General features: G+C 43.6%; 1 protein-coding gene across 1 annotated transcript in view; it reads right to left on the bottom strand.

Moving 5' to 3' along the window:
* LOC126209990 (endothelin-converting enzyme homolog) overlaps window positions 1–13008 on the bottom strand; it is a 309515-nt gene that overhangs the window by 280059 nt on the left and 16448 nt on the right. Inside the window, exons 4-5 of the mRNA XM_049939099.1 lie at window positions 8880–8936; window positions 771–932 (exon numbers count right to left, since the gene is read on the bottom strand). Of these exons, the coding sequence (XP_049795056.1) occupies window positions 771–932; window positions 8880–8936 (219 nt within the window). The remainder of the gene's footprint in view (window positions 1–770; window positions 933–8879; window positions 8937–13008) is intronic.

Genomic DNA, 13008 nt, shown 5'->3' with positions numbered 1-13008 from the left:
GGAACAATAGAGAGCCTATAGCATTCCTTGGGGAACGCCGGATATTAGTCCTGTTTTAGTCGATGACTTTCCGTCTATTACTGCGAACTGTGATCTTTCTGACAGGAAATCACGAATCCAGTCGCACAACTGAGGCGATACTCCGTATGCACGCAGTTTTGTTAGAAGACGCTTGTGAGGAAAGGTGTCTAAAGCCTTCTAGAAATCTAAAAATATGGAATCAATTTGACAAGGGAACACCAATTTAACATTTGGAGTGAAGTATAGGGGGTAAAAATAGTAGAGGAAGACTTACAGATAAGTACAGCAAGCAGGTTAAGAAGGATGTAGGCTGCAGTAGTTATTCGGTGATGAAGAGGCCCGCGCAAGTTAGAATAGCATGGAGACCTGCATTTTCGGACTGAAAACCACAACAAAACAAGCGTTCTTTGTGGTTCTGTTGTCACGTCCCACGTCATAACTCCTGTCGTGGTCTCGATGCACGGAGCAAGCTACTACTTTACTAGCTACTACTACCAGATGTGGTGAGAATAATCGTGAAGCCGCGCGGGATTAGCCGAGCGGTCTAGGGCGCTGCAGTCATGGACTGTGCGGCTGGTTCCAGCGGAGGTTCGAGTCCTCCCTCGAGCATGGGTGTGTGTGTGTTTGTCCTTAGGATAATTTAGGTTAAGTAGTGTGTAAACCTATGGACTGATGACCTTAGCAGTTAAGTCCCATAAGATTTCACACACATTTGATCATTTTTGAACAATAATCGTGAAGCAGCTCACCCCGTATCTCCATCTGGACGCGGTCGGCCCGCTCGTCGAACCAGCTGTGGGCGTACGCCGCCCCCGGTATTGGATGGTCTCTCGGCCAACCGCCGCACGTGTAGCGGTAGAAGTCGTCGCAGGGGTCCGCAGTAGGGTCCATGGAGCGCTTCAGATTCGCCGCTGCAACCAACACGCGTTACAATTACGCGACTCAGATGTGAGGTGCCGGAAGCTGTAGATGAAGGTAGGTACGTGATATATTTCTCGACTTCCAAACAGCATTTCTTAAAAGACATCATAGTCACCGTTGACTGTATGAAAAATTTATTATTACGATTGCAATTTCGGCCGTAGGGGCATTTTCAAGTAATACTGCAATAGTTACATTCTGTCAGAATATAAGACTATCTGACATGAGTACATGTCGAAGTCAAAATGCATCCTTTTGAATGCGAGAGTCCTACTAGATCCGATGAATACAATACTTATTACATCGTAATTTGTTGTTAAATATGTGCTGAATTGTCAGTGTTACCATCCACAATGAGATTTTCACTCTGCAGCGGAGTGTGCGCTGATATGAAACTTCCTGGCAGATTGTGCGCGGGACCGAGACTCGAACTCGGGACCTTTGCCTTTCGCGGGCAAGTGCTCTACCAACTGAGCTACCCAAGCACGACTCACGGCCCGTCCTCACAGATTTACTTCTGCCAGTACCTCGTCTCCTGCCTTACAAACTTTGCAGAAGCTCTCCTGCGAACCTTGCAGAACTAGCACTCCTGAAAGAAAGGATATTACGGAGAAATGGCTTAGCAACAGCCTGGGGGATGTTTCCAGAATGAGATTTGCACTCTGCAGCAGAGTGTGCGCTGATATGAAACTTCCTGACAGATTAAAACTGTGTGCTGGACCGAGACTCGAACTCGGGACCTTTGCCTTTCGCGGGCAAATTTGGAAGGTAGGAGACGAAGTACTGGCAGAAGTAAAGCTATGAGGACGGGCCGTGAGTCGTGCTTGGGTAGCTCAGTTGGTAGAGCACTTGCCCGCGAAAGGCAAAGGTCCCGAGTTCGAGTCTCGGTACGGCACAGAGTTTTAATCTGACAGGAAGTTTCAGTGTCAGCCTTGTTCTAATAATCTATCACAAATAAAGCTCAGGTGCACTGACAACATGTTGATCTAAGTGTTATTTGAAAATGGTCCTAAGGCCGAAATTGCAATCGTAATAATAAATTTTTCATACAGTCAACGGCGGCAATTATGTCTTTTAAGAAATATTATATAACTGTAAATCCCACCCATGAGAAAATTAAACAGCATTTCATTTACGAGGAGAACACGACGAGTGCCATAACCCGATTTTCCGGAAACTTTGCTCAGTGGTGTTGCAAAAGTTCGATCAAAGCTGTGAAAGAGAAAGTTGTTTTCTCTGAACGTTATATGTTCAAAAGGGCAGAAATGAAATGTCAATACTTATTTTAAGGAAATCAGTCCTCCCCACGCCATAGTGCTGATGGCAGAATATCTCGAATAACAAGAACTCAGGTTAAACAGCAATTAAGTAGCAATTATAAACTTAACACTACCTATTGTAAAACATTTATTTTGCCAATAACTTTCGTTAACTAGAAGGAGCACTTACAATCATCACGCTTGAAAATTTACAACTTTATTATTATCGGTTAAGAGAGTACTTTGATGGAAGAACCTATCGTTCTAACGTCGAATCAGAACCGATGGACAGAATTCCATACGTTTTCTGTAGGCCCGCTGGTTAATCTGCTGGTGAAGTGCTGCGTGATAGAGAATTGCGAACAGCACCGGGCTGACTTATTCTAGAGGCACTACTAGTTTCTCTGGAGCCGACATGCGTATTATAAACAACAGCTGTCAGAACATCTCTTTCATTCGCCTCGTCCGTTGCAGGTTTTGTCCTTACCGTATTGCGTAGTACTCTAGTGCACTTCCAGCAATAATTTTTTGCAGATTTGTTGTATTATCATTCTTGCTGTACGCTGTCTGTCGTAATACCTCTGTGTGTAAAATTCAACTGTCCTCTTCAAGGTCTTTCTGCATTCTCTGTAAATACTGGGTGTAACAGATACTTGCGGCAGAAATTGGAGGACACATTCCTCACACATAGACGAAGAAATTATGTCATATGAACATTGGTCTGGAAACGCTTTGTTTCCATGTTACAAATCATTTTCTCCAATTCATTAATCGTGGGAAACAAACAGGAATAGAACGCACCAGCATACTGTGAGCGTGTGGGTGCTATTCTGTTATTCTGCGCAACGGATTAATCTGAGATGTAACGTTTACCCTGTGGCTCCTGCAAGATGCAATTTCCACCCCCACACTACTACAGAAGTCAGACAGACGCTCCTAATGTTCTACAGAGAAATGCCTGAAAAACTTTCAGCAATAAATATCTTCTGGAGTCGTCCGCTGTAAGGAAATGACACAAAAATTCACAAAATTTCTTACGTAACTAGTGGGGTACTTGGGTACTGGAGTAGTGATAGTTAGTGTAAGAAAAACATGAAACTAACGAAAATTATTATTTATTTTGCTAAAATTCTGAGAAATCACAATGGCACCTTTAGTTATGAACTGAACAAATTATTTCCGGGTTCTTTTCAGAATGTGAAGTTACCTCTCATGGATAGGATTCACTAATGAAATTTCAATACAAAGTTTAAGATTGTTATTGACTTAGCGGAATGGCTGAGAGCCGCGCCTACTCAACTTGAATAATTATCCATTAGAATGTTGCTAGGTATGGTCGAGGCTGTCGCGTGTGAAATGCAGTGAAATGTACTGTTGTGGAGGAAATATGGGGCTCGCAAGAGCTGTAGCGCACAATACCGTAAGCTGCGATGACTGCTGTCTGCGCCGCTTGCTGCTGACAAATAAGATAACTCTCGTTCTATCTGGATTGACCTTCGCCAATCAAACTCTCCCTACGCCCTGATGAAGTCAAGGACTCCTATTCGCCCCTAGTCTAACTATTGGCGTGGTACACCGGTCAGATAACCAGTCCATCACGATGCCACTCAAAAATTTGCTGGCAGGCATTTAACTATAACTCTGTCCGTTCACACGGCACAATAAATGTGGCAGCCACCATAGTGAACAACGCTTAATCGCAAGGACTCAATACAGAGTCGCACTCCGATTCGCTCTCGAAAGAGGTGCTCTCCCAGTGAAGTACTGAGGAGAGACTTTGTTCCTCGCTCTTTGAGTACACGTACGAGCGCACACGATCTCGTTATGTGTTCTCGCTCCAAGAGCGAGAACAGAACGGTCCCTCTCCACGCCAGACGTGAAGGGGTATATCTTTTGGTCACTTCCATTACTCCTTCAGCTCAAGGCATCAGAAATATCGTCTGCCAATCAGCATTACTCTTCTAAAACGGGAGAATGACACATCGTTTAAGGCGACCAATCCGGAAATCTGTAGCATCGGCGTTTGGCGTCTGCTGTCTCCCTGTGAAAATTTCTGAAACTGTGTGGTATATTTGTAAAGAATGCGTAGGCTGGGCGCTCCCACACAATGTAGCGGAATTTGCTTTTAAGCCGAACATGGGGTCGTTCTTCCTTTCACTCGGGCAAACGCTGTCCGCTCCACGGGCGGTCTAGGTTGACTCGTCCTCTGAAGGGACCAGCATCCCGTTGTGCGGTTGGTGTCTCCAGAACTAAAAGCCCCTGTGACCTTCATGTCTTGAATGTGTGTGTGTACGCCAGCCTCGAGTATTTCAATCTCGGAGCGCATTTGCGATTTACTAGTTATTTGCATATCGTTTACATGAATTCATACAACACTGAATTTATCTTATCGAGTTCGGGTTTGAATGAAGCGTCTTGATATGCAGAATATGATTGTGAGGGAGGAATATGTAAGCAATGAAGGTCAGGAGACCACGACGTCTTAGAATACTAAATGCAACTTTTTTACACTGGAGATGTTCAGTATGCCCTCCGTGGGCAAAGATACATGCATAAACCCGCCGGCATAGCGAACCAAGGATGCGATAATGTATTCCTGGAGTACTGAGTATGGTTTCGCAGAATTCCATGATATGTGCACGGAGACTCTGAACATCTTCTACTGGGGTTCTGTACACAAAAGCTTTCAAATGGCTCCACAGATAAGAGTCCAGCGGGTTAAGGCCTGAAGAGCGTGGGGGCTAGGGAATTGGGTCATTGGGCACCTCCGACTTGGAAATCTCTCCCGGTACAAGGGTTGACAGCGAGCGTCATTGCCGTCAGCTAATCCATACATCAAATGGGAATGTGCCATGTCTGCATTTGTGTACACCGCCACTACACGAGCCAAGTCTGTGATTAACTCTACGTAGTAACCCGAGTGCTTTCAACGGTTGTACTGATCGCTGGAGCAGTTGATGTTACCTGTAAACAATGTAAACAAGAGACGACCTTCATCGCATGGGGACAGGGACGTGTAAAACAAAACACTGGCGGTGCACAACGTAACCAGACGTCACCAAGAGGGGTCAACGGAAGCGTCCGATTCCACCCGTCTGCTTGGACGTCATTACAGCGCGGAGTTTATGAGTTGGTTGTGCTTGCTGATGTCGTCTTTTTGTGTTTTTTGTGTATTGAATGTGTCTTAATTTACGTAGGGATGTTTGGCTTTTGAACTTTTGAGGTGTTGTGGTTTTGGTTTTGTTTTTCGTAGTTGTAGGTGGTAGTTTTTTCGTATCAATAGTTATGGTTGACCTATACAGGTCAAGGGAATTGTCTGATTCCTGTAGATTTTGTAAATTATTTTTGTTCGTCATTTTTGTGTTTTTGGATGGTGGTGTGTCTTTTTTTTTACTGTTGCATTTAGCTTGTCTCCTCCCTAAAACCCCCAATTTCCCGCTGCTTCCCCGTTAGTTTGATTGTATTTTTGGAGGGGGATGTTATTGTCGTATTTGTGCGTATCTTCGTGTTTGTTGCCGTGTGTATGTAGTGACATCATAGGTGGAGTCGGAAATTTCAGTAATCTCATGATTATAACGTTCTGTTCTTGTGTGTTTCCCAAGATTAATGAGTTAGATGAAATGAGTTCTAACATGGAAACAAAGCGTTTCCACGCCCATGTTCATATAACATAATTTCTTCGTCTGCGTGAGAGAAAAGTATTCTGCAGTTTGTGCCGTACATTTTTCTTACGCCCTGTATATTACTTTTTCAAATTAACCGGCTCTCGGAAGACTTGGACAACACGAACGGAATGAAAGCTACGTATCCTCTGCGTCACTTTTATACCAGTTTGTGGGAGTACAAGACTGTTTCCTCCTTGTCCGACGTGACGTATTTCCTTACTTGTGTATGAAAAGAAAAACTCGCGCTCAACACAGCAATCTATTTCATGTTCAAAGCAGATAATTCGTAAGTTCTAAATACTGTAATACCTCCAAAACTAGTAATCGGATTTTTGAAGACTGAAACACCGCTCGTCCACACCACGAAGTTTTGTCCGTTGAAAATTATTCCCTTTAATGTTAATATTGAACAAACTATTATTATTATTATTATTGTGGTGTCACCGCCAGACACCACACTTGCTAGGTGGTAGCCTTTAAATCGGCCGCGGTCCGTTAGTATACGTCGGACCCGCGTGTCGCCACTATCAGTGATTGCAGACCGAGCGCCGCCACACAGCAGGTCTAGTCTAGAGAGACTCCCTAGCACTCGCCCCAGTTGCACAGCCGACTTTGCTAGCGATGGTTCACAGTCTACATACGCTCTCATTTGCAGAGACGACAGTTTAGCATAGCCTTCAGCTACGTCATTTGCTACGACCTAGCAAGGCACCATATTCAGTTACTATAATTACTATCTTCAAGAATGTATTCTGAACAGATAACATTGTGAATCATGTACCGTCAAGAGCGACGTTCATCATTAATGGATTAAAGTTAAGTATCAAACTAATTACGTCCGCTTTCTGAATTCTCATTCCTGGTCATGTTCCAGACCTCACGTCAGTATAGTCCTTCACTCCTCACGCCAGCCTGCGTGAACTAAAACGCGTGCATTTCGGCCTCCACTCGTAACGTGGTGTTGGCTCTTAAGCTAACACAAAAAATTTCTAGAGAGAATCCAATATACGGTTCACTTCTCGTGATACTGTGTTCGAAGTGGTAGGACGCTATAGTTTTCATTAACTCGGTTTTTATTAACACTGTTTCTTCGATATGATTCACTGCGATAAATGGTCATACTTAAGCCCGATAATGTCCAAACAGGTTCTGCAATCGAAAGTCAAAGAAATTTAATTTTAGTTAGACCGGGTTCCAACGAGTTCAACTATTTCACGCCGCGGCACACGAACTTAAGAGAGGCGAATATTCAGGACTCCCAACGCTAAAAGGTCGGGCACTAAAATCTCAAACGTTGAAGACACCCTGACGCTAAAAACTCACAGACGCTAGATACGTTAAGAATAGCTGTTTGGGTTAAGGGACGTTTGTTAGAAACTCTTTGAATAAAGCCCCTTACTACTTTGCATATAATACTCTATTCGATTGACTCTTATTATTCTTTTCTTTAATTTTTCTCCTTTAAAATTAGAATTCGTTATTTTATATCAAATATGGCTGTGGCTAGGTCTTGTCTCGACAATATCCTTTCTTCCAGGAGTGCTAGTTCTGCAAGGTTCGCAGAAGAGCTTCTGCGAAGGGTCGAAGGCAGGAGACGAGGTACAGGCAGAATTGAAGCTGTGAGGACGTATCATGTGCTTGGATAGCTCAGTTGGTGAGTAGCACCGTGGTATAGTGGTTATAATACTGAACTGTTGTATCTAGGATCGTGGGTTCAAAACTAACCTGAACGATACTATTTTAGCCGGCACGGTAGCTCAGCGTGTTCGGTCAGAGAGCTGGTTGGCCTCTGTAATACGAAACTGAGTGAAAGAAACAACAACGAACTTGAAGAGCTATCCTCTAATGTCCGCAACGACCAAACACAACGATCAACTACGAACAAAATGAATAATAATAAAGAAAAAAAGTTCGTAGAGCACTTCACCGCGATAGCAAAGGTCCCGAGTTCGAGTCTCGATCCTGCACACAGTTTTAATCTGCCAGGAAGTTTCATATCAGCGTACACTTCCCTGCAGGGTGAAAATCTCATTCTACAATAAATTTTTGTTTCAAAAAAGACCAGATTTGTAAGGAGGGGTTACGTTCGGTGCGGTGCCGTAATGAAAAAAAAAAAAAAAAATTTGAGGGAGCTTTTTCTGAGCTACCGGTGTGTTTTGGCGGCGCAGAGTCACTTATATTTCGTTACAACTGATCACTGAACAAGCCAGTACGTTTCACTTTTAAAAGATCGTCCTTACTCTCTTTATCGTAGTAACCCGTTACAACAAAGTTCATGCTCCTCCCATCTCAAAGAGACAAATCACAACAACGATCTTTCGAAGCTGAGACGTAATATAACGCTCATTGAGCAGTAATAATAAAATATAAGTGACACTGCACCGCTAAAACAGAAGACGACCTTTGTAGCCGTGGCGGGAACGTTGGTTTCTTCAATAAAAATTTCTGTATTGTGACGCGGTACCATACTTAGTTTCGACTTTTCCTCATTTCATCTGGAAGCAAACAGATTTAGCATACCTTACACGGTTCCGCAAATATTTCAGCCGAAATGCTTAAGCTGAATCACTGTGAATATACCACGAGGAAACCTCTTTCACTAATCGTAAAAATGGTAGGCATAGCGTTGCCCTGACTATCATTCCCAGGCGTATGGTGAGCTACCGAAGCTTTACGGTCTTTCTCAACGCGGAATCACAATAATCTACGGGAAATTCTCATTAGGATAGATTTACCGTCACCACAGGCAACCTTAGTTAAATTTTTGCGAAAAATATTGTCGTAACCTGTGGTCTGGTGTCTGGTACGTCATGCAGAATATGCGAGTAACGATTGTTCTCTTTTAGTTTTATTAACTTTCTTTAATACTTTTCCACATAACTCGCATCGTTTACATTTCCGTCACTGACCGTTTGAAATTACTTGATGTGAGTGGCCACCTCCGTAAATCTACTTCATGTGTGGTGTGGCTTTGAATCAATCACCGAAACTCCTAACATTTTATGAAGCTCACCCGATCTGATGCACTCCGGTGAGTCACATATCCGCACGGCATAGCTTCTCTTGAGGTCTGAAAAAGAAAAAGAAGAAAATTAGTTATTACAATGGCGTTCAAAGAATTGTAAAAGATATGTAGCACAGTCAGTAGAACCTTCTTGAACAGCATGAGGCCCTATGTCGTATGGGATTAAACAAAAATGTTCAAATGTGTGTGAAATCTTTGGGACAACTGCTAAGGTCATCATTCCCTAAGCTTACACACTACTAAACCTAAATTATCCTAAGGACAGACACACACACACATACCCGAGGGAGGACTCGAACCTTTGCCGGGACCAGCCGCACAGTCCATGACTGCAGCACCCTAAGCCGGCCGGAGTGGCCGAGCGGCTAAAGGCGCTACAGTTTGGAACCGCACGACCGCTACGGTCACAGGTTCGAATCCTGCCTCGGGCATGCATGTGTGTGATGTCCTTAGGTTAGTTAGGTTTAAGTAGGTACAAATGGTTCAAATGGCTCTGAGCACTATAGGACTTAACATCTGAGGTCATCAGTCCGCTAGAACTTAGAACTACTTAACCTAACTAACCTAAGGACATCACACACATCCATGCCCAAGGCAGGATTCGAACCTGCGACCGTAGCGGTCACGCGGTTCCAGACTGAAGCGCCTAGAACCGCACGGCCACACCGGCCGGCAGGTTTAAGTAGTTCTAAGTTCTAGGGGACTTATGACCACAGCAGTTGAGTCCCATAGTGCTCAGAGCCATTTGAACCATTTTTTTGCAGCACCCTCGACCGCTCGGCTAATCCCGCGCCATGTGGGATTCGAAATGCTCACTGCCCCCCCCCCCTCCCCCAATTTAGGTGTCTGAGCACCCAAAATTTCTGGAACAGCGGTCGTGTGAATGTGCGAATCAATATGCCAGACTTACTAAAACATCGTCCGCCCCCGGTAGCTGAGTGGTCAGCGTGACGGAATGTCAATCCTAAGGGCCCGGGTTAGATTCCCGGCTGGGTCGGAGATTTTCTCCGCACAGGGACTGGGTGTTGTGTGTCCTAATCATCATCATCATTTCATCCCCATCGACGCGCAGGTCGCCGAAGTGGCGTCAAATCGAAAGACCTGCACCAGGCGAACGGTCTACCCGACGGGAGGCCCTAGCCACACGACATTTCATTTCATTTCACTAAAACATCATTATAACGTTTTATGGAAAGACCTCTTGTCAATTGTGCAGATCTGGTGAAAAGAGGGTCACAGAAAGACTGAGGTATGATAACAAGAGAAAGTATGTGGCAAAGGACACAAGTTCATGTGATGAAGTTAGCGAAAAGAATCATAAAATGCCTGTTCCAGTAATGTTATACCAGTCTGCCCGTGCGGTCTAACGCACTGCTTTCCGATAGGAATCCAACCGGCAGATTAGTGTCGAGGTCCGGTGTGCCGGCCAGTTCTGTGGATGGTTTTTAAGGAGGTTTTCCATCTACCTCGGCGAATGCGAGCTGGTTCCCCTTATTCCGCCTCAGTTACATTGTGTCGGCGATTGCTGCGCAAGCACTGTCTCCACGTACGTGTACACTCGTCTGGTGTGAGACGTTCCCGGGGGGGGGGGGGGGGGGGGGGGTCCGCGGGGGGCCGAACCGCACAATAACCCTGGGTTCGGTGTGAGGGCGCGGTGGGGTGGGTGGACTGCTGTAGCCCGTTGTGGGGTTGTGAAACACTGGGGGGCTACGGCGGTGAGGAAGCCTCTCCGTCGTTTCTAGGTCCCCAGTTCAATACAATACAATACAATGTTATACCGGTCCAGGAATGAAATTTCTTATATGCAATTGGTTGGTTCTTATTTCATAATAAAATATTATATTTGCTTATGACATTCTTGCGTGAATGAATAAATATGTAACACAAATAACATAATTTGATTATTTTTACACTGACCGCTTTTCCACGAATGGAACATAAAGAAAAATCTTCACACATGCCCTCCTGGGACAGTTATTCCAAAAGTAAAAGTCTTTTAAGGGGGGTAGGACGTCAAACGGGCCGACTTGGAGGAGGAGAGGCATCAAAGGACATTTTAATTTCCAGTGTCTATACTTTTACAAATCAATTCATAAAGCTTTGTCAGCATAACCAGAAAGAATTCAGGATTAACTCTCATTGCAGTGGAAGTTCGAAAACATAACAAAATTAATTTTTTTAAGTGTGAAATTTCATCATTTTTTTCACTTACAAATGACTGCATTTGTTGCTGTAGGTACACTTTTCTTCATAAGTTAGTGAGATTCTTCGATGAATTTTGCACAGCATACATACCATACTCACAGGTGTATGAAACTCTGGAATTTATTTAATTTCTGAAAAAACGAATGAGCTGTTATATTTTAAACTTCATGTTTAGAAAAAACACAAATTTTATAGTTAATTACCTCAATTTTTAAAACAGTTTTTAATAGATTTTGAAAATTCTGGAGTTTCATACACCTTCAAGTATGGTTTGTATGCTGCGCAAAATTCATCGAAGAATCTCTCTTACTTATCAAGGAAAGTGTACCTATAGCAACAAATGCAGCCATTAGTAAGTGAAAAAAATGATGAAATTTCACATGTAAAAAAAATATTTCGTTATGTTTTCGAACTTCCACTGCTATGGGTGTAAATTCTGAATCCTTCCTGGTCATGCTGACAAAGTTTTATGAATTTTTTTGTAAAACTATAGACAGTGGAAATTATAATGTCGTGTGGTGCCTCTCCTGCTCGAAGGGGCCGGTTTGACGTCCTACCCTCCTTAAATGGAAAAAAAAATCAATGAGTACATTTTGTTATTCTAAAAAGAAACCCTTGAAATGATTATTTACTTAAGAAAACGTAAGTTCGTCTCAAATGTGATAACGTTCTTAAGTCTGTTATGGTTATTCAGAAACACAGTTTGATACCAAAGGGTTCACATAGAACTTCAAGACGTGGAATGCCCTACCCAAACGTGGCAGCATAGCCCCAACATACATAAACGTAACGCTTTAAACATGATATCTGTCATCATTGGCCAGTCTCAGCAATCAGTGACAACCATAGATTATCAAAGAGGACCTATCTTCATACAATTAATGCGGGACGACTACATAAATCTGGCGTTGGGATAGTCAGCTGACGGACTGAAAGCAACTGGAAACATCAAGAGGCAGCTTCTTATCCCAAAAAGAAGATCACTAACAAAACATTGGTTCGAACAGTTCTTGAGCATAACTCGCCGCTATTCGACTCTTACTAAGCTGAAAGAGTGTAACCGAAATGTTCGACAAACTACAATTGCACAGGCTACAGAAGACTTTTCCGTCGCGGAAGAGCCTTACTCCAAAATCCCATTTTCCGAGGTCGGATGGAGATATCTCGACGAAATTACGCAATCCAGAGGTACAGGAACCTACGTATCAAATAATGTGACTGTGGACTTCAGTCCTAATACTGATTTGATGCAGCTCTCCACACTTGTGTTCATGTCTCTTTATCTTAACTAATACAACATACAGCCATTTGAATCCATTTGCACCTGGTTACTGTATTAATGCCGTGGTCTTCCTCTATCATTTTAACCACCTCCCTCCCCCAACCACTTCCCTCCATTACCATAAATATTCCTTGACGCCTCATAATACGTCCTACTAATTTATACCTTCTTTTAGTCAAGCTGTACCATAAATGTCTTTTGTCTCCCAATTACATTCAGTTTCTCCTCATTTCTTTATTTGATCTACCCATCTAATGTTCAGCGTAGTTTTATAGCATGTCACTTCAAATGTTTTTATTCTCAGCTTGTCTGCTCTGGTCATCGTCCACGTTTTACTTCCGTGCAAGACTACTCTCCATCTTCTGAAGACACTTTCTATCCATTAAATTTATCTCCGAGTTAACGAACATCTCTTGCCTAGAAGTGCTATTGTTACTTTTGCCAGAATGCATTCTGTGGTGTCACCGCCAGACACCACACTTGCCAGGTGGTAGCCTTTAAATTGGCCGCGGTCCGTTAGTATACGTCGGATCCGCGTGTCGCCACTATCAGTGATTGCAGACCGAGCGCCGCCACACGGCAGGTCTAGTCTAGAGAGACTCCCTAGCACTCGCCCCAGTCGTACAGCGG

Source organism: Schistocerca nitens, chromosome 10 (assembly GCF_023898315.1).
Source record: "Schistocerca nitens isolate TAMUIC-IGC-003100 chromosome 10, iqSchNite1.1, whole genome shotgun sequence".
In the NCBI taxonomy this organism is placed as follows: domain Eukaryota; kingdom Metazoa; phylum Arthropoda; class Insecta; order Orthoptera; family Acrididae; genus Schistocerca; species Schistocerca nitens.
Note: the sequence above shows the minus strand (reverse complement) of the source record. Positions and strands in the feature narration are given on the sequence as shown.